The 24,353-nt window shown below is 51.6% G+C and overlaps 2 protein-coding genes across 2 annotated transcripts in view; both read left to right on the forward strand.

The window, feature by feature from the left end:
- Positions 1–8,839, forward strand: part of BLTP2 (bridge-like lipid transfer protein family member 2) — a 67,853-nt gene extending 59,014 nt beyond the window's left edge. The window contains exons 32-39 of the mRNA XM_070735490.1: positions 1,501–1,681; positions 1,756–1,842; positions 4,803–4,913; positions 5,017–5,152; positions 6,304–6,422; positions 7,188–7,289; positions 7,905–8,039; positions 8,439–8,839. Of these exons, the coding sequence (XP_070591591.1) occupies positions 1,501–1,681; positions 1,756–1,842; positions 4,803–4,913; positions 5,017–5,152; positions 6,304–6,422; positions 7,188–7,289; positions 7,905–8,039; positions 8,439–8,633 (1,066 nt within the window). The 3' untranslated portion in view covers positions 8,634–8,839. The remainder of the gene's footprint in view (positions 1–1,500; positions 1,682–1,755; positions 1,843–4,802; positions 4,914–5,016; positions 5,153–6,303; positions 6,423–7,187; positions 7,290–7,904; positions 8,040–8,438) is intronic.
- Positions 8,840–12,588: 3,749 nt separating this feature from the next.
- Positions 12,589–23,310, forward strand: RSKR (ribosomal protein S6 kinase related). Its single transcript, XM_070735491.1, has 12 exons — positions 12,589–12,658; positions 13,346–13,585; positions 13,851–13,934; positions 14,047–14,115; positions 14,334–14,403; positions 14,710–14,817; positions 16,478–16,518; positions 17,468–17,495; positions 20,472–20,561; positions 20,644–20,732; positions 21,297–21,407; positions 21,872–23,310. The coding sequence occupies exons 1-12, from the start codon at positions 12,605–12,607 to the stop codon at positions 22,073–22,075; spliced, it is 1,188 nt and encodes a 395-aa protein (XP_070591592.1). The 5' UTR covers positions 12,589–12,604; the 3' UTR covers positions 22,076–23,310.
- The last annotated feature ends 1,043 nt before the right edge of the window (positions 23,311–24,353 follow it).

Here is a 24,353-nt window from a genome sequence, read left to right on the forward strand (position 1 = left end):
TGGCAAGGAGTTGATTTATCAGCAACGTCTCCACTGGCTTGACAGGGGCCGGGGGCCGGCCAAGGGGAGGGGGCTGGCTGCTTCCGTGCAAACCGGAAGTCTGTTTTCCCAAGCTTCCAGTTTGACCATTTGGCCATTTTTTTCACATCCCAGGCTGCAGGGACTGGGGGGATTGTGCGCATGCGCAGCGGGGGGGTGGGGGGTGCATGGGGAGGGGAGGGGGGTGGCCACTTGCACGCATGCTAGCACCCCCACACGCCCCCTTTTGGCAAGCGAACCAAGAAAGGCTTTGCCATCACTGGTCTAGGTTCTTCTTTTAAAAAAACATCCAGTGATGGGGCACCCACAACTTCTGGTGGCCAGCAGTTCCACTGGTGAATTGTTCTCGGTGGGAGGAAATTCCTCCTTAATGCCATGTTGCTTCTCTGCTGGGTCAGTTTCCATCCGTTTCTTCTTGCCCTGCCGTCGGGGGCTTTGGAGAATAGGTGGAGTGGGGCAGCCCCTCCTGCTACCGTGTCACCCCCAGCCCCCCCCCCTTCTCCAGGTGCCCAAGGCCAAATCCTGCCCCTGCTCTTTGCGTGTTTTGGGCTCCAGGCACCTCAGTTGCTCTTCCCCAAACTTTTCCCCAAAGTCTCGGCATCTTTCAAGTAGTGTGTGGTGACCAACATTGGTTGCAGTCTTCCAGGTGTGGTCCTCGAGTTACGGCCCTAGTTGTGCCCCAAAATGTATGTTGCTAAGCGAAACATTTGTTAAGTGAGTTGTGCCCCGTTTCACAACTTATCTGCGCTTGTGAAGTTAGCCACGTGGTAGTTACGTAAATCTGGCTTCCCCCATTGTCAGATCACCAAAGCTAATCAGGATACTGTGACCGTTGTTAAGCGTTAAGGAGTGCGCAAAGTAATCTGTTAGTAGTGAAAGATACACATACACAGAGGAAACGTGGAGGTGTAGCAGATATCCAGCTGATAGTCCAGAGATACGAGTAATAATTCAGTAATACAATGCAGGTACATTAAAAGTATAAAATATTATTTACTTTGGCAAATACCTTGGTCAAGAACAATCCTAGTCACACTCAGTTAAATCAGTCAATAACTCTCAATACATACACACTACTATAAACTTACTGGTCCAGCTTACAAATACATAAACCATCATTTGAACACACAGTTCCCACTACAGCATAGTCACAAAGACAGAAATAGCCAAGAGAGAATCACACTTATGGCTCCCAATTACGGCCACCCGTAAGGCCAGTTCTTAAAGCAACTGTGTTCTATGTAAGCATACATTGTTAGTTTGTGTTACATATTGCCAAACCCAGCTAGTTATGTACATAGTAATAACAACTGTCATAAATACGAGTCTCAAATTTGATCCCGTGACTCGGGGGAGGGGGGGCTGCAGCGGTCGTTAAGCGTGAAAAACGGTCCCAAGCCCCTTTTCCCAGGGCCACTGAACCTCTGGTGACCAAGCGAGTGGCCGTCTGTGTTGGCCCAGGTGCTTCAAGGACTTCCAGCTGCAGAGGGCCAATAAAATGGAGCTGCGCAAACAGCTGGAGGACGTCAGTGTGGCCCGCCGGACTGAGTTCTACTTCGCCCAGGCCCGCTGGCGCTTGACCGAAGAGGACGGGCAGCTGGGCATCGCAGAGGTGGAGCTGCAGCGCTTCCTCTACAGCAAGGTGGGGCTGGGGGCCGTTGGGGCTGGGGAGGGTCAGCTAGCCGAGCTTCCGCTGACCACTCCGGCCTCTTGCAGGTGAACAAGTCGGATGACACAGCGGAGCATCTCCTGGAGCTGGGCTGGGTGACCATGAACAACCTCCTGCCCAACGCCGTCTACAAGGTCAGTGGCCCCTCCCCTCCCCCCACCCCATCCTGCCCTGGCCTTTGCGGGGGGAGCGAGGGTCAGCGGGTCACTCCTGCACGGCTGCAGAAATTCAGTTTTTGTTATTGAAAAGAATGAAAAAAAGGTGGGGGGGGTTGGTCATTCCCATTTCATTTTGCCCCTTCTTTTCTGCCCTTTCGCCATTTCTTCGATATTAGTGCAAGTTGTTAAGGAGTGTGTAAAGTGACCCCTGAGTTATCAAGGATGCACACGCAACAAAAGAAAGGTGGAGTTCCACCAGATGTCCAGCAAATAGTCAGGAGATTTGAGTAACAGAGCGGGGCAGCAAATTCATCCGATAGACAGACAGGCCGACCAGTCACACAAAACCAGATATATTAAAGTATACAAAATAGTACACTGCTCAAAAAAATAAAGGGAGACCTTAACACAACATAACTCCAAGTAAATGAAACTTCAGTGAAATCAAACTGCCCACTTAGGAAGCAACAATGATGGACAGTTTCATTTTGTTGTCAGCACATCCAACTTTGTAGAGAACAAATGAGAATATTTCATTCATTCACATCTAGGATTGTTATTGGAGTGTTCCCTTTATTTACTTTCAATATTGTAGTCAACAGTCCAATCACACACGGTCAAATCAGTCAATATCTTTTAATACACTAACAGTACTAGAAACCTTACTTGTATAGCTTACAAATACACAAACCAGCATCAAACACACAGTTCTTACTACAGCAGTCACCATGAATCAACAATACCACAGAGAGAAATAGCAGAGAGAGAGAGAGACTCGTGCTTTCTGGCTCCCTCTTGTGGGCATCTCCAGCACTAACTCTTAAAGCGATAGTTCTTCAGTACATACAAGCATTCATTGTTGGCTTGTTTATATATTGCCAATCCCAACTGTTACGTACATAGTACTGGCCCAAGTCTTAAAGATGGTTGAGAATATGTGTAGGTTTTGGCAGGGGGTCCACTATCCCAGCTGGTTGTTTCACTCCTGGACATTCTGCTACCAAACTGGGTGACCTCTTCAGCGCGGGGTTTGGAGTGAAGCATCTTGGGGTGGGAGGCGGGCTATCAGAACCACCAGCTGACAAACAGAACTGACCACCTGCTCAGCCCTTGAATTCAGCGCCTCACACAGCGTCCAGTCAGAAGTCACCAAGTCACAAGTTCAGAATCGGCCTTGTGATTTTCAACCAGTCCACCCAGCCCCTCACTGAAGAGGTCACCTTGTTTGTTTGTTTGTTTGTTTGATCTCATCTATCGATCGATCGATCGATCGATCTCTATCATCTCTATCCATCCATCTATCTCTATCTCTATCTATCTATCTATCTATCTATCTATCTATCTATCTCTATTTATCTATCTATCTATCTATATCTTTCTATCTATCTATCTATCTATTATCTATCTAACTATCTATCATCTATCTATCTATCTATCTATCTATCTATCTATCAACTATCTATCATCTGTCTGTCTGTCTGTCTGTCTATCATCTATCTATCTATCTATCATCTATCTATCAATCTATCTATCATCTATCTATCTATCTATTATCTATCTAACTATCTATCATCTATCTATCTATCTATCAACTATCTATCATCTGTCTGTCTGTCTGTCTGTCTGTCTGTCTGTCTATCATCTATCTATCTATCATCTATCTATCAATCTATCTATCTATCATCTATCTATCTATCTATCTATCTATTATCTATCTAACTATCTATCATCTATCTATCTATCTATCTATCAACTATCTATCATCTGTCTGTCTGTCTGTCTGTCTGTCTATCATCTATCTATCTATCTATCATCTATCTATCAATCTATCTATCTATCTATCATCTATCTATCAATCTATCTATCTATCATCTATCTATCTATCTATCTATCAACTATCTATCATCTGTGTCTGTCTGTCTGTCTGTCTGTCTGTCTGTCTGTCTGTCTATCACCTATCTATCTATCATCTATCTATCAATCTATCTATCTATCTATCTATCATCTATCTATCAATCTATCATCTATCTATCTATCTATCAATCAATCTAACTAACTAACTAACTAACTAACTAACTAACTAACTAACTAACTAACTAACTAACTAACTTCTATGCTGCCCAATCCGAATGGGACTCAGGGCAGCTTACAACAATGAAAATGCATTATAATAATAATAAAAGAAGTCAAATATTAAATATTAAAACAATAAAACCCACAGAACCAGCAGCCCAACCAACAGGTTTATGCCACTCAAACACAATTTAGCCGTGATGGATGTAAATATTCATGGCCTGTTGGCCAAGCCAGGTCTTTGCAGTCTTTCGGAAGGCCAGTGGGTGGGTGGGTGGGAGCAATACGGACATCGAGGTGGGGGTAGGGGGAGTGAGTTCCATAGAGCTTGGGAGCAAAATGCCTGGGAGCGAAACAGCCAGCTCGGACCACAGACCCCTGCCCGAAGTGGAAGTCTCGCCCCAGGAGCAGTTGTCCCAGAGCAGTGATGGTGGAAAAAGTCTGCGGAGAGGGGCGGCATACAAATCTATGCGCAAGTGCCCACACCCATAATTCAGTGCCTGCGGAGGGCGAAAACAGCTTCCCCTGCCCCCTGGAGGCCTTCTGGTGGGCCCAGTAGGCTCGTGTTTCGCCCTCCCCTGGCTCCAAAACTTCCCTGGAACCAGGTGATGGTAAAAACGCCCCCCACCCCCACCCCGGATGCTCTCTGGAAGCCAAAAACGCCCTCCCAGAACCCCTGCTCAAGCCAAAACTGAGCTGGCCGGCACACACCTGCACGTTGGAGCTGAGCTCGGGCAACGGCTCGCGGGCCAGCAAATACGGCCCCATCACTGCCCTAGAGACACCCAATGGGTGCCTGTGAGCAAGGAGGGGGCTTCTCCCGGGCAGAGGGGGATGTTGACCCCATGGTCTGTCCACCACAGGTGGTCCTGCGGCCCCAGAGCGCCTGCCAGTCGGGACGCCAGCTGGCCCTGCGGATTTTCAGCAAGGTCCGACCACCTGTGGGCGGCATTTCCATCAAGGAACACTTTGAGGTGAGCGGAGCCGGGCGCGAGGGCTGTGAAGCCCCCCACTCATTTTTGCAGGCAGAGAGACTCCATCTCTGTGCCTCTCCGCCCACCCCCACTCCCCAACCAGGTCAACGTGGTACCCCTGACCATCCAGCTGACCCACCAGTTCTTCCACCGCATGATGGGGTTCTTCTTTCCCGGACGCAACGTGGAAGAGGAGGAGGTGGGCGACGAAGAGGACAAGTCCAAGTTGGTGACCACAGGTGAGCGTGACACGGAGGCCCCACCCACGCCGAAGGGGGCTGCCTGTGCCCCTCTACACGCTTCCCACCTCCGGGGAGGGGAGAGTGTTTAGGGGAACGGAGGCAAATCTAACGTGTCCCAGGATGATGTAGCTGCCGACGCCCCAAATAGCGTCTGAGAAACAAATCAGAATCCACTCCGCTCCTGACACAGCAGGTTCGATTTATTAGCAGAGCCATGTTGGTTACGTTTCGGCCATTCCGATACTAATTCCTCTCCAGTGCCCATCCCAGGTTAAGGTTCATCTCACATCTCCCCACCCACAAGTGCAATCACGTGGACCAATCCGGTGCAGGGATTTGCCAACTTCTTCTTTTGTATAGTTGATGCAGAACAAAAGACGACCTTGGGCTCTGAGAAAGGAATTTGTTTTGACTATCAACTTCTCTCTTACCCCTCCCAGTTCCCTTATGCTGTGTTACTGGGGCAGGTCAAGGCCTCTAAGTCCACATGATGGCTTTCGGCCTGACAGCAGCAGGATCCAGTCTAGGTTGGTCAACGGACCGGACGTTATAGCAACAGCCTTTAGACTTATCTACCGCTTCACATGGCTTTTACCGCTTTCTCTAAGCGGTTGACAGAATCCGCCTCTTGCCCCCAACAATCTGGGTCCCCATTTTTCCCTCCTGGGAAGGACGGAAGGCTGAGTCAACCTAGTAATGGGTTCCCTACCGGTGCGGGCCACTCTGCGCACTGGTAGCGAAAACGGCGGTGTGCGTGTGGCTCTGGGTGACCAGCATGTGGGTATGTGTGTCGGAGTGAGATTTGGCTTCTGCGCATACACAGGAACCGAAAACTCACAAAAGAGGATGTGTGTGAGTGGGAGATTTTGGCAATTTTCTGCTATTTTTTTTGCTTCCGCGCACGCGTGGAAGCAACACCCCCCCCCAATTCTCGCCCACTTGCGAGTCTTCTCCCAAGATTTTCTTCCTGCACAAATCTCTCTCCAATGCGCACACATGGCCACCAGATGTGCACACACACACACTGGTCCCCTGGAGTTTGCGCGAATGGGCATTGGCGGTGGTGGTGGAGAGGAGCCGCTGCCTGGGGGCTCCCGGTGAGTCGGGGCTCTCCTTCGCTGACGGGGGCTTCTCTCTCGGACATGCAGGCATGCCAGTGGTCAAGCCGCGGCAGCTGATGGTCTCGGAAGACTCTCTGGGCTCCGGGAAGGGCCAAGGGCTGAACCGGACGTCGGGGGTCAGGCGCTCCTTCCGCAAGACACCTGAGGTAGCCGCTGCAGAGGGTCCTCGGCCAAGCAAAGCCCCCCCCTACCCCCCCCGAAGGCCTCTGAGTTCAGAGATTTTGTGTGTGTGTGTGTGTGTGTGTGTGTGCAGGGTCTTGCTTCCTCACAGCCCCCCTGGAAGGGCCGGAGAGGGAGGGGCCCCTGGGGGCTGCTGGGCTGAGGGTGGAGGCGGTCGGAGGTGTCGCGGGGGACGTTGGGCAGGGGGTCTGCCTTGCAAGGGTGTCGGGGGGGGGCCTCCAGGCCAGGCCTGCTTCCCACGGAGAAGGAGCCCAGTGGCCACGTCTCGGTCCAGGCTGCTCTTGACGCCGGCCCTCCTCCGCCTGTCCGTCTGTCCGTTCATCCTGAAATTATACAGATGGTCTTTGACTTACGACCTTCTGTCACTCATCAAGACGGCTGTTAAGTGAGCTTTGCCCCATTGGATGGCCTTTCCGTTAGCAAGACGGTCACTAAGCAAATCCGGCTTCTCCGCCGTTTTTGCTCATCGGAAGGAGGCGGCCAAAGGGGAGGCCGTGGCCAAGCAGCCGAATTCTGACCACGCGGCCATGGGGGTGCTGCAAGGGTCACAAGTGTGAAACACGGCCCAGAATCACTTTTCTCAGGGCTGTCGTAAGTTGGAGCGGTCACTAAAGGATCGGTTGTGAGTCAAGGGCCAGCTGTATCGTGGCCGGCCGCCTGGCCAGGACGGGGGGCCCTCTGGGCTGGCTCTGATGGCTGCCGTGTCCCATCCCCCCTCTCTCTGCCCCCAGTACCCGGTGGACGACATTGACAAGATGAAGGAGCGGGCGGCCATGAACAACTCCTTCATCTACATCAAGATCCCCCAGGTGCCCCTCTGCGTCAGCTACAAGGTGCGTGCTACGTCTTCCTCCTTCCCTCCCCTCTCCTGCTGGCAGTGAGTTCCACAGGGCTGCAGAGGCAGCCACACAGCATTCTTTCTTTGAGGGGTTCAAGGCCATCCTGTGCCCATCCACCTGGGCGGAAGCGGAAGGAGGATTGGCCACGCTGGCACCATCTGAGTGGCCAACGTGATGACTTTCTGTGGGTGGGGGGACAAGGGAGGTGAACTTCCAGCCGGGTGGGAAACTCAGACCCAGGCTCCCCGGGGGGGAGGACTCAGATTTTAATTGGGGTGCCCCCTGGAGCCTTCACCCCGTCCTCCTCCCTGGTGAGAAACCCACGGCTTCCCCCACTGCCTGTAGGAGGCCGGATGTGGATGGGGACTTGGGAGGGGGGTTTTTCACCATGCAGCGACAGAGCCTTCTTTCGAGGGGCTCAAGGCCATCCCAGGCCCACCCACCTGGGCGGAAGCGGAAGGAGGCCTTGGACTTGGATTTAGTTTGGATGCTCCCTGGAACCATGAGAAGATGTTTGGATCGGTGTCTAGGGAGGGGTCTACCAGGAAAGAGTGCGGGGTGGGTGGGCTTTGGGCTCTGAGTTCCTCCCCACCCGCTCTGTGACTGCAGGGGGAGAAGAACAGCGTGGACTGGGGGGAACTGAATCTGGTGCTGCCCTGCCTCGAGTACCACAACAACACCTGGACGTGGCTGGATTTTGCTATGGCGGTGAAGCGGGACAGCCGAAAGGCCCTGGTGGCCCAGGTAAGGGGGGACAACAAAGCCCATCGTCCAGGCCGGGTATGGAGTTGCGGCAGAGGATGGAGAACCGCCCTGAGCAGCTGGCAAGGCTTTGCAGGGATGGCGCTCTCCAGGCCAGCTGGGGATTATGGGAGATGGATTACCTGGGATGGGGAGAAAGTGGGTGGGAGCACGACACGCAGGCTCAGCTCCATTCTTCCCCCCCCTCCCTCGCCCCCTTCTTCCGCCCCTTTCTACTTTCCTTTGCCTTTCTTCCCTCTTCCCTCCCTCCCTCCCTCCCTTTTTCCTTCCTTCTTTCCTTCCTTCCTTTTCCTTCCTTCCTTCTCTCCTTCCTTTTCCTTTCCTTCTCTCTTTCCTTCCTTTCTTGTCTCCTTCCTTCCTTCCTTCCTCCCCCCCCCCCAGGTGATCAAGGAGAAGCTGCGCCTGAAGCCGGCCGGTGGGGGCCCGGAGTCGAGGGGGGGCTGGCGGCCGGAGACCAAGCTGGAGGGGCCGATGGTGCAGCAGCAGGAGGAGGACGAGAAGGCCCGGCTGCTCATCGGCCTGAGTGTGGGCGAGAAGAACCCGGGCAAGAAGTCCATCTTCGGCCGGAGGAAGTGACCTCCAGGACGGAGGGAGGGATGGACAGTTGCAAACTCCCCTCCCCCTGCAAGCCCTCCCTTCGGGCCCTCTTGGCTGGGCGCTGGACAGGGGCTGGAGGGGCCGCGTGGGACCAGGCCGCAGAGAGAGAGCGTGGGGGGGGGGTCCTCTGAAGGCTGTGGGGAAGAGGGGGGGGAGAGTTTAAATAACAGAGTTTATCATTTGGAGCCGTCTCCTGTCCTCATTGCTCTCCTTCCCCCCCTCCTTCAATCCATGGGGGGCTTCTGGGCTCTTCGGCCAAAGCCCCCCAACTCCAAGGACCCCTGGGTCTTCAAAGGGACCCCTCCCAACCTGGGGTGGGGGAAGGTGGCAGGCTCAGGAGAAGAGCAAATGTTCCCCCTCCCACCTCCAAAATCCCTTCGGGGACTCACTTCCTGGGGTGGGGGGCATCTGATGACCCTGAGGAGGGCTGCCTCTGAATGCGGGCCCCCTCCCTCACCCAGAGGGCTCCTGAGCATACGCAGAGTGTTTCCCTGGCTTCTCCTCTACCATTGGCAGCTGTTCCTCTTTCAAGGGGCACAATGGAACCAGACGGCCTTTTTTTTAAAGTATTTTTAATTAAATTATATACATTAAAAAAACCACAACATATAAACGTACATTTACACACATATAAATTAAATATTTTCAAGTTGGTCAACGTCTGTATTTTAACATTCTTATCTTTATATTATACGTTTATATATCTGTACATACAGTGTTGTATAGGGCAGGGTTTCCCAACCTTGGCCACTTGAATGCTGGCTGGGGAATTCTGGGAGTTGAAGTCCAAATATCTTCAAGTTGCCAAGGTTGGGAAACACTGTTGTAGGGAGGCAGTTTTCATGGGGCGTTTTCTTCCTCTTTTGATCCATTTACACCACACGGTCCAGGTAGAATAACAGTCCGAATCTCTTTTGTCCTTCAATTCCATTGTTAACCGGTCAATTTCTGCACAATGGAAGATTATTTTAATTGTCCAGGTACTTTTCAGTCCTTCCATTTTTGCGCGTAGATGATTCTGTCCACCGTTACAATGTGTAACGATAAGTATTTACTATTTGGGGGTATATTTTCCTAATAATATAATTTTCCTAATAAGAATAATTCCGGGATGAATCCAACCATGATCCCTGTTATTTCTTGTCACCATCGGTGAAGGTCCACCATGCATGAAAGGAGGTGTCCAAACGGCTTTTTTTCAGATCCGAGTGATGAGCTCTGGGGAAACCTCGACTCATTTAGTGACCAAAGTTACAAGAGCCCTGGGAAAATGTGACTCACGGCCAGTTCACACTTACAACCCCCAAGTGACGTGATCAGAATCCAGACCCCTGAGAACTGACTCACAGCTATTGACGATGGCAGCGTCCTGGGGTCACGTGACCCTCTTTTGCCACCAGCAAAGTCAACGGGGGAGCCCGGATTCACTTACTGACTGCAACTATGGCAAGAAAGAAAGGTTGTAAAATGGGCCAAAGTTCCCTTAAAGAAATCTCTTGCTTAGTTGTGGTCGTGAGTCAAGGACTGCCAATCTTTTGGAGCTCTCAAGTAGGGCTAAATCAAAAGGAATATTGATTGATTGATTTATTTGTCAAACAAGTATAGTATTATAGTACATATTAACATAACATAAGTAGAACATAGTAACAGAAAGGATAATAAGACAGTAGGACAGGGACATTAGGCACATAAGAGCCAGGGTGGTGCAGCAGGTAGAGTGCTGTACTGCAAGCCACTGAAGCTGATTGTAGATCTGTAGGTCAGCGGTTCAAATCTCATCACCGGCTCAAGGTTGACTCAGCCTTCCATCCTTCCAAGGTGGGTCAAATGAGGACCCGGATTGTGGGGCAAGAGGCTGGCTCTGTTTTTAAAAAGTGCTATTGCTAACAGGTTGTAAGCCGCCTTGAGTCTAAGGAGAAGGGCGGAAATAAATAAATAAGTGCACTTATGCACACCCTTTACAGACCTCTTAGAAAAGGGGAGAGGTCGATAGTAGATAATGTAAGGTTGAAGATTTTGGGGTTGGGGGAAGCAACCACAGAGTCAGGTCATGAGTTCCAGGCGGTGACCCCTCTATTGCTGAAATCGTATTTTCTGCAGTCAAGTTTGGAGCGATTTACATTCAGTTTGTATCTATGACGTGCTCTTGTGTTGTTGTTGTTAAAGGTGAAGTAGTCACTGACAGGGAGTACATTATGATGTATGATTTTATGAACAACAGTTAAATCAGTTCGGAGACGATGTAGTTGTAAATTTTCTAGATTTGGTATTTGAAGTCTGGAGAAGTAGGGTAATTGTTACGTGAGGAGCAGTGAAGGACTCTTCTTGCGAAGTATTTCTGGACTCCTTCGATTGTATTGTTGTCTGATATGCAGTGTGGATTCCACACAGGTGAGCTGTATTCTAGAATAGGTCTGAGGAATGTTTCGTATGCTCCCGTTAATAAATCAGTGTTTCTAGAGAAGAAGCTAGGTAAGATTAGGTTTACAATTCTTAATGCTTTTTTGGCAATGCTGTTATATTTAAAAACATAAATCTCACTAATCACTGCCCTTTACCTACAAGAAGCATCAAAACGTGTTCCAGATATGTAATATTACAATCCAAGTTAAAACTATAACTCAGAAAAAATAATCTTGTACTATGAAACGTAGAAACAGCTATTTAACATTCTAATTTAAAGGCTGTGTAAAAACAATAGTCAACATGTTAGTTGACTTTCTTTCTCTTCCTTTTCCATTTTTACTTCTTCCTTCTCTTTTTTCCCTTCTTCCTGTGTCTTCCTTTTTTCTCTTTTCCAACTTGTCTTTGTAATTGTATTTGATCTCCCCTTTTTTTTGTCTCTTTTTTATATTCAAATGGCTAATAAAGATATTTTTAAGTGGGGCAGGTGGGGGAGTTTCCAAGCCCCCTCCCTCAAGATAGCGGGAAAAGGCTGCTGGGCCTCCTAAAACAGGCCCCTGCAGGACGCGCAGTCCTTGACTTATAACGTTAGGTTTAGTGACCGTTCAGTTATGACGGCACGGGAAAAAGTGACTCGGGGCTGCTTAGCTGCCCTGAGCCCTTGGGGATTGGGTGACATAGAAGTCAAATAAATATAAATAAATGTTGACACATACAACCGCTGGCCGCATCCCAAGGTCGCCTGACCCAAACCCAGAAGCTTTTGGCAACACGATCCCCTTGGGTGAGTCTCTGACAAGCAAAGTCAATGAAGCCACGGATTCACTTGATGACCATGCGACTCACTTCATGACTTTGGGGATTCATTGTAACTGTGTTGCCAACTGAAGAGCAATTCCATGACGGAATGAGGCACGGAAGGTGTTAAAATGGGGCAAAACCCCCTTGACCCTCAAGGGGAACTTGGGGCTCAGTTGTGCCCCTCCCTCCCTCCTCTCTTTCTCTCCCTCCCTCCCTCCCCTTCTCCTCCCTTATTTCTTCCCTTACTTTTTTCTCCTCCTCTCCCCCCTCTCTTCCTCCCTCGGAGCCCTGAAGCGGTTGCCTAGTTGGGTGCTGAGACGTCCTATGGGATAAGAGCAGACAAATTGGACGCCGGCCAGGGAGGCGGCCTGGCTGAGCCTTCCGGAGGCGCCTCGGGGAGCGTTCAGCGCGGCCGTCCAGAGGCGGCACCGCAGAGCCCATGGGCCGCAGCCGCAGCCGTGGCAGCCCGAGTGCGAGTCGCCTCCCGCGGGCGCCGCGCAGGGCGGGAGCTCGTGCTTAGTGGGCGCGGCTCGGCTGCCCCTGGCCAATTGGGTGCGAGCTCCGGGAGGCCACGCCCCCGGGGTGGATCCTCCCAGCGCGGGAAGGTCTTGAATGCCGGGCGACGGGGCGGGGCTGCTCCCGGGGGTGTTTTGCATAAGGGGGCGTGGCCGGCGGGGGGATTAGCGGCGCGGGGCTTTACGTAAGCGGGATTACCGCGGGGCCTCCGCTCCTCCCGGGGCGCCCAGATGGGGGTCGCGGGCAGCCACCCCGCCGAGCGCCGCTTCCCCCCGAAGGGCCCGGTAAGGACAGCACGGCCACGGCAGCGGGGGGAGCCCTCGGGCGGGCGGGCGGGCGGCGTCTGGGGCAGGGAGCGGGGTCGCCCGCCTAAGGGAGCCCAGCAATAAAGGAGGAAGAGGAGGGGAGGGAGAGGAGGGGAGGGGGGATGAGCCCCCCTCACCCCTCCACTGGGCAGCCCCCACCGCCAGAAACCCCTCCAAGTGCGGGGGGGCTCCGGGGGCGGGCGGGCGGGGGGCTCCGGGGGGATGAAGCGGCGCCCAGGCGGGGGGTTCCCTCTGCAAGACGCGCCCTCCCCCCGAAAGCCCCCCCTCCCCTGCACGGCTGCCCTGTAGATGGGACTTGGAGTCCAGGCGGCTTTGCGCCCAAGAGGCTCCGGCGTCCCCCAAATTGTTTGCACTGCGCCGAAAAACCTGCGGGCTCTGCGCCCTTGCGGGCTCTCCTGCTGCGCCCCTCCTGCCCGGTGGGCGTCTGGTCTCCCCGGCCTCCCCTCCCGGCCTTCCACCCTCACAACAGCCCTGCCAGGTAGCCAGGGAGGGAGGGAGGGACGGGCGATGCTTTGTGCCCTGCTGGGAAGGGAACACGCGGCGTCAGATCTTTTCTTGGAGGCGTGTGACCCATTTTTGGGGGGGGGGGGAAGAATCCCACATGAAGCGGAGCCCCTCACCCACCCCCCGCTCGCTCCTCCCCAGAGCCGCAGCCCAGGCGCCCCGCCCGACGCTTCATGGGTTCGATGCTGGAAACGGCTCCTCTCCCACCTGGGGGGCCCTCTGCCCGGACTGGAGGCGGCCTTGGCGCCCCGAAGCCCCCCCAAGAGGGAGCTGGCGCCGGGGGGTGAGGAGAGCCCCCATGCCGCGGATGCCGCCCCCCAGGCCTCCCTCTTCCTGCCCGAGTTCCCCCTCCAGCCTCCCCCGCAGCAGCAGCAGCTCCAGGTGGGTGCAGGGCTTCCCCAGGCAGAGGGCGGAGTCCCGTGGGGTGGGGGGAGAGGGGGCAGCTAAGGTGGGACGGAGGTGGGCGCTGGTGGAGTCCCACGACACCCGGACACACAGGGGCACCCAGGTGCAGCAGCAGAATAGCGCTGGACTCCAGTGGCAGTTGGAGCCCCGGGGTCGAGCCCCCGTCACCGTCCCACCTTAGCAGCCTCCCTCTGGGTGGGGGTCTCTGGGCCGCCCCCCCTTTGCTTCTCTCTCTTGCCAGGTCCTGGGCTTCCTGGCCAAGGGCACCTTTGGGACGGTGCTGAAAGTGCTGGACAGCTCCCAGGCGAAGGTCTTTGCGCTGAAGGTGGGCCTCCCTCCCTCCTCTCTCCCCCCACCCCCCACATCCCCCAGCCCCATTCGAGGCCTCCGGAGCCACTCAGCCCCCTCCCCACACCCCCCCCCCGTGTCTCCCACAGGTGCTGCCCAAAGTGGAGGTGCTTCGCAGGGACAGCGTGAGGCAGTGCAAGCAGGAGGTCAGCATCCAGGTGAGGCTGGGGGGGGGCAAGAATATGATATACACACAAACACACACACGTATGTATGTATGTATGTATATTCCCATATTCCTAGCAGGTTGCAGTTGCAATAATTAAATTTCAGCACAAGGAACACCTTTAAAAAACAAACACTGGACTTTAGTGACAACCCCCCCCCCAAAAAAACCTGGCTGGCTCTGACCCCCCCATTTCTCTTCCTCCCCCAGAGGCAGGTGCGCCACCAGTTCCTGCACTGTTTAGGCGACAGCTGGCAGGGGAAGCACCATCTCTTCATTAGTGAGTGAGCATCTGCGGGGGTGGGGGGACTTAGGTAGCCTAGAGACCCCCCCTTCCACTCCCCCCTCGTGCCCCCCCTCCCTCTCCCCTGCTGGCTCCCATCCCCCTTCCCTGCTTGGATTAATTCCGTCTCTGCAGCCATAAATCTCCCTCCCCACCCCCCACCCCCTCCTCCGTTCGGCTGATCCCTGCACGTCCTCGGACTGAGGAGTGTCGGCTTTGCAGTAGGGCGGGTGGTGGGCTTCCAGGCCTCCAGAGTGAGGGGTCTCTGTTCTCCCCCCCCCCCCTACTCCCCATGCTTTCCAGTGTGTAGCTACTGCAGCTCCGGGGACCTCTTCACCCTCTGGAAGACAGCCAGGCCCTTGGCCGAAGGGGCCGTCCGACTCTTCGCCACGGAGCTGGTGCTGGTGTTGGGTGAGTGAGTCGGCTGCCCTGGATCGGAACAACAGAGTTGGGAGGGGCCCTGGAGGTCTTCTAATCCAACCCCCTGCTTGGCCAGGAGACCCTTCACCACTTCGGACAGACGGTTGTCCAACATCTGCTTAAAAACTCCCAGTCTTGGAGCACCACCACTGATTACCAATCCACTTAATACAAGCATTAATAATAATAATACAGTAATAATAATAATGATGATGATGATGATGATGATGATGATGATAATAATAATAATAATAATAATAATAATAATAATAATAATAATAATAGAATTCTTTATTGGAGATACAAGGAGTTTGTCTCCGGTGCATAAGCTCTCATTGTATGTACAAGTGATAAATTGTGATCACCATTTATCGTAAAAATTAAATACATGAAGCGGAAGGTGCACAGCTAATCCTGGCATGAGCCCCACACTTCCGTGCCCTGGAATTTTGCCCCATTGTGCAACCTCTTGTGCCACTGTTGTTAAACAGATTGTTGCCTTGGTAGAACTAAACCAGGCGTCCGAACACTGAATTGATTTTTGCTGCTCGTGGAAAGCCAGCTGGGGAGGTCAGCCGGGAAAATCACCTGAGGCCCGAATGGTCATAACTGCTGGCCGTTTCGCGCAGACGTTTCATGACCCGCAGTAGGGAACATCGTCATCACCATCATCAGGCTAGTAAGGAGCAGTAAATTGCAGGGAATCCCCTTCTAACCCTGATGACATTACTTAAAAAAAAAGATATTTATTGAAAATATTAAAAAGCAAGTTGACCTACACAGAAACGAAAGCAATATCTATCTATCTATCTATCTATCTATCTATCTATCTATCTATCTTTCTTTCTTTCTTTCTTTCTTTCTATCTATCTATTTGATTTTTATGTCGCCCTTCTCCTTAGACTCAGGGCGGCTTACAACCTGTTAGCAATAGCACTTTTTTAACAGAGCCCCCAGCCTCTTGCCCCCACAATCCGGGTCCTCATTTGATCCACCTCGGAAGGAGGGAAGGCGGAGTCCACCTTGAGCAGGTGATGAGATTTGAACCGCTGGTCTACATATCTACAGTCAGCTTCAGTGGCCTGCAGTACTGCACTCTACTTGCTGCGCCACCCTGGCTCAATACACGCAAAAAACAAAGAAAAAAAGCCAACCTATATATATATGTATGTTATATATATTTGTAACTACGTCTTACAACTCTACATGTTTAAACCAAAGAGCGAGAAAACATCGCATTTCTATCATAGCTTCCATTCATATATCAACGCCCATTGTTAACCTTCCCCAGTTTTACGTATCGTTTGCTTTTTTTCTACATGAAAGATTTCACCAATCTCATTCATCGTAGTAATATTAGTCACCCTTTCCTCCAGAATGTTACCATTGTGTATAAATTGCAGGCAAATCCTCTTCTCTTCTAACTCTGATGACAATACTTAGTTGGGTCATGAAATGTCTCCAAGAAGATCCGAGTGCACCAAGGCCACTCAGTCCTCCTCCTCCTCCTCAGTCCTCCACTCTCCTAACCCCACTCCCTCCAAGCACAGATGATGTTACCTAGGAGGGTCGTGAGATGCAGAAAACCACCAAGCTCAGAGACCCCCAAGGACCCCACCCATTACAAATATTGCCCTCTTTTCTTTTGCAGCCTATCTTCACAGCCAGGGTATCGTGCACCGAGACATCAAGGTAAGGGACCCTCCCATTGTTTCTTGGAGTGGGCTCAGGGGCTGGGCAGGCTGGTTCTCAAAGGATTTGCCCCCCACCCCTCCATGTGGTTGGCAGCCCCTTGACCAAGCAAGGACCCTCCTTAAGCAACTCTCCAACCCAGGAGGAGGATGTGGGGCCTCAGGGAATTAATCTGGGATCTGCTGCTTTCTTTGGACTATTATAATAATAATAATAATTATTATTATTATTTTAAATTTATTTATTTATTACATTTCTTTGGAGGGGGCGGTATACAAATCTAATAAATTATTTAATAATAATAATAATAATAATAATAATAATAATAATAATAATAATAATAATTATTATTATTATTATTATTATTATTATTATTATTATTTCTATGCCGCCCTATTATTCAGACTCAGGGCGGCTCTCAACAAAGATGAATACACAACAAATAGAAATCTACAATTAAAACATATTTTAAAACCCAATTTCTTAAAAAAATCAATTAATATTAATTTTGGCTTTTCTTTGTTTTTTTAAAAGAAAATATAATCTTTATTGAAGATAGGGGAGGGGATACATAAAGGAAAAGGACTATGTGAATATTGGTGGTACAAATATCTATGAATTTAGACTGTACAGCTATAAATCAAAATACACGCTTACATATACAAGTGGAAATAAAGCTAAAGAGAGAGAAAGAGAAGGAAGGGAAAAGGGAAAGAGGAAAAATTAAAAATAAAAGTAAGTAGAAAGAAAAGAAGAGATAAATTCATACCTATAAATTTATCAGGTGTCGTAAATAGTGTCAACTTATCTGTCGACCTGATTGTTCTACAGCTTTTAAGATCTTTACTACCAGTAGAGATGAAAGTTTTGAGTTTCTAGACTTGAGTTAGAGTTTGAGTTTTGTCCTTTGAATTTGTCCTTTTATCTGTGTCTTTCCTTTGTTCTGCAGATGGAGAACATCCTTTTGGATGAACAAGGTAACGGTGGGGGAGGGGGAGAGAGGAGGGAGGGAGGGGTCTCCTGGTGGCCTCCCAGCCTCATTTGGGGGACCCAGGAAGGGCCGCTTGGAGGGCTGGCTCTACCGATGATGGGGCCGTAAGTGGGATCCTTGCCAGGCAGCCGGGAAGGAGGCGGGAGGCACGTGGCTGCCCTGGTGATGCTGGGATGCAAGGCCAGTCTTGATCCAGCTGTTCCACCAGCTGTTCTCCAGCCCAGGACGTCCATGCTCCAAAAGGGAGCCTCCTCCCCTCCCCCCAGACATGTCGGCAAAGGGGGAGGGGGTTTCCCTTCTGCCAGGAGCCCCTTGGACCAGAAGGGGGGCATAGATGGAAGATAGAATTCTTTGTTGGCCACGTGGGATTGGACACACAAGGGGTTTGTCTTTGGCGCAGAGGCTCTCCGTGGATATAAGAGGGGAAAAACAAAGGGAACGCTTAAACCACATAATATAACTGCAAGTAAATCAAACTTCTGTTTATTGCTAACATGTTGTAAGCCACCCTGAGTCTAAGGAGGAGGGCGGCATAATAAATAAATAGATGGATGGATGGATGGATAATTAATAATAATAATAATTTATTAGATTTGTATGCCACCCCTGTCCCAAGACTCGGGGAGGCTCACAACAATAATAAAAACAATGTTACAGTGGAACAAATCTGATGGATGGATGGATGGATGGATGGATAGATAGATAGATAGATAGATAGATAGATAGATAGATAGATAGATAGACAGACAGATAGATAGATAGATAGACAGATAGATAAATCTGTCCCCTTAGAAAGCAACACTGATTGACTATCAATTTCATTTTGTTATCAGCACATTCCACTTTTTCCAGAACAAAGTCTTCAAGGAGAATATTTCATTCCTTCAGATCCAGCTGTGTCCTTTGAGGGTTCCCTTGATGTTTTTGAGCAGAATACATTTATCAAGAGTCCTGAGGTCCAACACTTAATGATTGTCACAGGAGTCAACTAAGCAATGAGGAAACAATCCATATTAATAAAAATCTTAAGGATACAAGCAAGGAGTTACAGTTACGCAGTCACAAGTGGGAGGAGATGGGGGATAGGAAGGATGAGAAAAAACTAGTAGAAGTAGCAATGCAGATTTAATAAAAAGTCTGACAGTGTTGAGGGAATTATTTGTTTAGCAGAGTGAGGGCGTTCGGGAAAAAACTGTTCTTGTGTCTAGTTGTCTTGGTGTGCAGTGCTCTGTAGTGATGTTTTGAGGGTGGGAGTTGAAACAGTTTGTGTCCAGGATGCAAGGGGTCAGTCAATATTTCCCCCATCCTCTTTTTGACTTGTGCATTCGACAGGTCCTCAGTGGGAGGCAGGTGGTCAGCCATTGTTTTTCCTGCAGTTCTGATTCTCCTCTGAAGTCTCTGTGGGTCTTATTGGGTTGCAGCACCAAACCAAACAGTGATAGAGGTGCAGATGACAGACTCAGTGATTCCTCTGTAGGAATGATGGGCACCTGACCCCCTGTGGACTTCAACTCCTGGGATTCCTGGTCCAGCCCATTCAGAGAGAGAACCCCCCCTCCCTGCCATGACTCAAAGTTACAACCGACCCCCCAAAAGCAGACTTCTGACCCAGATCCTCAGGCTGCCTCTGCGGTCATGTGACCACACTTTGGACACTTAGCACCCCTCCCCACTGGCCTTTATACACTTTTATAACTTATGAATTTTTACCACTGTTGTGACTTACGACTGTTGTGGGTTGGACAACTTTTTGCGGGTATAATTTTTTTAAATTTCTTTCCTCAACACCTTACAGAAATTCAAATTCACACACCATCAATTGCCAAATTCTTACTCAAAATTCTTAATTATCTTTCTGTTTTGTTTTGGCATACATTTATTTATCATTAATTTTGTCATCCGGATTTCAAAGATTGTTTTCTGTCCTCATTGGGGTTCAAAATGCTCTTGGCCATCGCAATTTCTCTGGGCTATTTGCTTTTCTCTACGAAACCTGGGCCACGGGGCTTCAGTCCAGCTCGAAGGCCCAGCCATTCTGGCAGCCGAGGTCCACAGCTCAGGTTAGGTCAGGGGCGGGCAAAGTCGGCTCTTCCATGACTTGTGGACTTCAGCTCCCAGAATTCCTAAGCCAAGCATCGTAGCTCAGGAATTCTGGGAGTTGAAGTCCACGTGTCATAGAAGAGCCAACTTTGCCTGCCCCTGGGTTAGGTAGTCCTCTCCTTGGAACTACTCATTTAGTGGCCGTTCGAAGTTACAACAGCACTGGAAAAAACCAACACAGGACCATAGTTGAAGCATCCCTGTGGTCACATGATCAAAACTTGGATGCTTGGCAACTGACTCACATTTATGACGGTTGGCGCATCCTGGGATCATGTGATCTGCTTTGGCGACAAGCAAAGTCAGTAGTGGAGCCAGATTCACTTAAGAGCTGCAGGGATTCGCTTAACAACGGTGACAAAAAAGATCACAAGTGGAGAAAACTCAACAAATGCCTCGCTTAGTGACAAAAAGTTTGGAATCAGTGTGGTTGTAAGTTGAGGACTACCTGTCAAGCTGGTGCAGACCTTGGGGATAAATGTAACGGTTTGCCACACTATCTGTAGGAGGCCTGATGTGGATGGGGACTTGGGGGGGGGTTCATGACGCAGCCACAAAGCCTCCTTTCTTTGAGGGGATCAAGGCCATCCCGTGCCCACCCACCTGGGCGGAAGCAGAAGGAGGACTGGCCACGCTGGCACAATCTGAGCAGGGACCGTGACAAGTTTGTGGGTGGGGGGACAACGGATGTGAACTTTCAACTGGGTGGGGAGCTCAGATCCAGGCTGTATTGGCTCTGGCAATACATTGGAACTTTTTGAGGAGGCTTTGACTCGGGTTCTGATTTAAATTTGGACGCTACTTGGAACCGTAACACTACCTGTCATTGACCTCTCTCTGTTTTATGCCCCACCTGGCCCAGGTCACCTGAAGCTGGCTGACTTCGGCCTCTCGCGGCATCTGCCGTGGGGCAGGCGAGCCTTCACCATCTGTGGGACCCTGCAGTATATGGGTAAGGCAGTCGGCAGGAGAGGAGGGGGCAGCCGGGAGTGGGCAGCCGAGATCCCTGACCCTCCGCTCTTCCTTTGGGGCAGCCCCAGAAGTGCTGAATGGTGGTCCGTACGCCCATGCTGCCGACTGGTGGTCCCTGGGGGTGCTGCTGTTTGCAATGGCCACGGGACAGGTAAGGAATTTTGGGGGGGGGTCTTTTGGTACCCCAAGAATCTGCCTCCACCATTTGGAGGGCAGCCAGGGGAGATGGCTGGAGGTTTTCAGGGTCAGACAATCATTTGTTTGGGGTTTGAGTGAGGATCCTTCAACCTTGGGCAGGGGGTTGAGCTACATGACCTCCAGGGTCCCTGGGATTCTATGATAAGCACCAAAGAGAGCGGGATACAGCAGGGGCTGAGCCATCACGGCTCCACTCTGTTCTTTTGCACGGGGGTGGGGGGGCACAGTGGTTAGAGTGCAGCCCTGCAGGCTCCTTCAGCTAACTGCTAGCTGTAGTTCAGCGGTTTGAATCTCACCAGCCTTCCCTCCTTCCCAGGGGGGTCAAATGAGGACCCAGATAGTTGGGGGCAAATATGTTGATGCTGTAAGACACTTAGAGAGGGCTATAAAAGCACTGTGGAGCAGTCTAAGTCTAAATGCTATAGGGAGGGAGGGAGGTAGGTAGGTAGAGATAGATATAGATTCTGGAGGGGCCTGCTGACTGGGGGTCAATGGGGGTCTTTGCCCCCCCCCCCAGTTCCCTGTCCCACCAGAGCGAGACCACCTGGCCATGTTGCGGAGCGTGAAACGCAGCCCCTACACCATCCCGGCCGGGCTCAGCTGCGGCCTCCGTCTCCTGCTCAGCGAGGTGAGTTTCCTGGCTGCCCTCTCCGAGCCCCCTCCCCCCCCCCAACCTGGACCCACTGGCCTCCTCTCCCCCGGAAGCCCCTGCACCCACCCTCCACACCCAGCCTCAGAAATAAACCTCTGGGGCAAGAGCCTGCGTGCAGGGGAGGGCTGCAATGGGGGGAGGGGGTCTGGAGCAAGTGGGCCAGCTGAACATCATCCAAGGGCAGGGGTCTCCAACCTTGGCAACTTTAAGATTTGTAAATCAAACCTGACTGTGGAATTCTGGGAGTTGAAGTCCTCGAGGCTTAAAAAATAATAATTAATAATAATTTATTTGACTTGTATGCCGCCCCTCTCCGAAGACTCAGGGCGGCAAAGCCACCTGAGGAATTCTGGGAGTTGAAGTCTTAAAGGTTGCCAAGGCTGGAGACCCCTGATCCCGGTGGTTGCCAGGTAACACCCCCTCCTCTCTCCCCCCCCCAGCTCCTGTGCCAGGACCCCCAATGCCGGCCCTGCCGCCTCCCCCACTTCCGCACCCACCTCTTCTTCCGTGGCATGAGCTTCGATGCCGAGACCCTCAGGAAGCAGCCGGCAGACTTCGCCCTGGGCTGGCAGCAGCTCCAGAGCCCCCCTGTGGCCGACCCCGCGGCCTTCGTGGACTTTGACTGCGATCTGGGGGGGCCCTGAGCCATTGGCCTTCCCAGGGGGCCCCAAGCGCCCCAACGGTGGCCACGCGATGTCCCTGGCAGGCACCCACCTGGTGTGGATCCTCGGGCTGAAATCCCACCCTGGACCCCTGAGGCGGGTCCCCCATTAAGACCAGCAGGATGTGGTCGCCGACGTCCTTCTCTCTACCCTCACGGTGTTTTTTGGGGAAGACTTTAGATCAGTGATGGCGAAGCTATGGTGCAGGTGGCACCCGAGCCGTTGCCCTAAGCTCTGCTCCAAGGGGCCTGTGTGTGCCGGCCAGCTGGGTCTTGGCTTGCACAGAGGCTGGGGGGCCTGTTTTTGGCTTCCAGAGAGCTTCTGGCGGGGGGGAGGAGCCAGGAGAGGGCGGAACCCAAGCCTCCCGGGCCCAGTAGAAGTTGGGGAACAGGCTGTTTCCGGCCTCCAGGGGGCAGGTGAAGCTGTTTCCGCCCTCCCCAGGTGTTGACTTATGGGTGGGGGCACTTGCGCATGGGCGAGCGTGTGCGTGCATGCCCTTTCGGCATCCGAGGAAAAAAAGGTTCGCCATCCTCGACTTACAACAGTTCACTTAGTGACTGAACGGTACTGAATAAAATGGACCTGGGTCTTAAGGGACTTCAGCCGGGTTCACTTAACGGCCAGGTTCCTAACAATTGCAGGGACCCCCTCAGCAACCAGGGCAAGAAAAGGGGGCAAAACTCACTTAGCAACAGTCTCCCCCAGCAACGGGAAGTTTGGGTTCAATTGTGGTCGTGAGGCAAGGAGAATCCTGTACTGCTTCGGTCCTCTTTTGACCCGTTTGCAGGCTCCGTCCACGCCTTGTGGGGTCTTCACGGTGGGGGGCGGCCATTGAGGGTCTGGGGCTGCTACTCAGGGGTTTACAGAATAAAGAGCTCCTTCTAATCCAGGGGTCTCCAATTCAGCAGCTTTCAGACTGATGGACTTCAACTCCCAGAATCCCCCTGCCAGCTGATCAGGGAATTCTGGGAGTTGAAGTCCAGAAGTCTGAACGTCCCCACGGTTCAACATCCCGGGTCTCATCCTTGTCTCATTAGGTTGCTTAGAAACAAACCAGCAAAATGAATCCCTTGCGATCCTTCATGCTTAGGATTTGGTTTCCCACTTTCTTCTTTTCCCTCTACTTTTGTTCATGTTGTTATCACACTTTATGTTACAACACACACACACACGTATATGTTTCCCTTAGTTCAAAGCAATAAAAGACTTTGCTAAAAGTGGCCTTTGTGGTCTTGTCTTTCACCAGCGCAGGAGACGCTTCCACACTAAATGTTTCCAGATCCAAGTTCCTCTTAGTTTTGACTGTGTGCGTGTGTGTCCCAATTCCTGGGCCTGGTCCTAATTCCTGGTCCTAATTCCTGGGTGTGGTCTCCTAATTCTTGGGTGTGGTCTCCTAATTCCTGGTCCTGGTCCTAATTCCTGGTCCTAATTCCTGGGTGTGGTCTCCTAATTCTTGGGTGTGGTCTCCTAATTCCTGGGCCTGGTCCTAATTCCTGGTCCTAATTCCTGGGTGTGGTCTCCTAATTCTTGGGTGTGGTCTCCTAATTCCTGGTCCTGGTCCTAATTCCTGGTCCTAATTCCTGGGTGTGGTCTCCTAATTCTTGGGTGTGGTCTCCTAATTCCTGGTCCTGGTCCTAATTCCTGGTCCTAATTCCTGGGTGTGGTCTCCTAATTCTTGGGCGTGGTCTCCTAATTCCTGGTCCTGGTCCTAATGCCTGGTCCTAATTCTTGGGTGTGGTCTCCTAATTCTTGGGCGTGGTCTCCTAATTCCTGGGCCTGGTCCTAATTCCTGGTCCTAATTCTTGGGTGTGGTCTCCTAATTCTTGGGCGTGGTCTCCTAATTCCTGGGCGTGGTCCTAATTCCTGGGTGTGGTCTCCTAATTCTTGGGTGTGGTCTCCTAATTCCTGGTCCTAATTCCTGGTCCTAATTCTTGGGTGTGGTCTCCTAATTCTTGGGTGTGGTCTCCTAATTCCTGGGTGTGGTCTCCAAATTCTTGGGCGTGGTCTCCTAATTCCTGGTCCTGGTCCTAATTCCTGGTCCTAATTCTTGGGTGTGGTCTCCTAATTCTTGGGCGTGGTCTCCTAATTCCTGGTCCTGGTCCTAATTCCTGGTCCTAATTCTTGGGTGTGGTCTCCTAATTCTTGGGTGTGGTCTCCTAATTCCTGGGTGTGGTCTCCTAATTCTTGGGCGTGGTCTCCTAATTCCTGGGCGTGGTCCTAATTCCTGGTCCTAATTCTTGGGTGTGGTCTCCTAATTCTT

This window comes from Erythrolamprus reginae, chromosome 1, assembly GCF_031021105.1.
Source record: "Erythrolamprus reginae isolate rEryReg1 chromosome 1, rEryReg1.hap1, whole genome shotgun sequence".
Classification (NCBI taxonomy): domain Eukaryota; kingdom Metazoa; phylum Chordata; class Lepidosauria; order Squamata; family Dipsadidae; genus Erythrolamprus; species Erythrolamprus reginae.

Bases quoted from the DNA above. Each gene is read 5' to 3' on its own strand.
- RSKR (XM_070735491.1), top strand. From the start codon at position 12,605: ATGGGGGTCGCGGGCAGCCACCCCGCCGAGCGCCGCTTCCCCCCGAAG. The intron at 14,116-14,333 runs GTGAGGCTGGGG...TTCCTCCCCCAG, and splicing joins AGCAGGAGGTCAGCATCCAG to AGGCAGGTGCGCCACCAGTT. The intron at 20,562-20,643 runs GTAAGGCAGTCG...CCTTTGGGGCAG, and splicing joins TGGGACCCTGCAGTATATGG to CCCCAGAAGTGCTGAATGGT.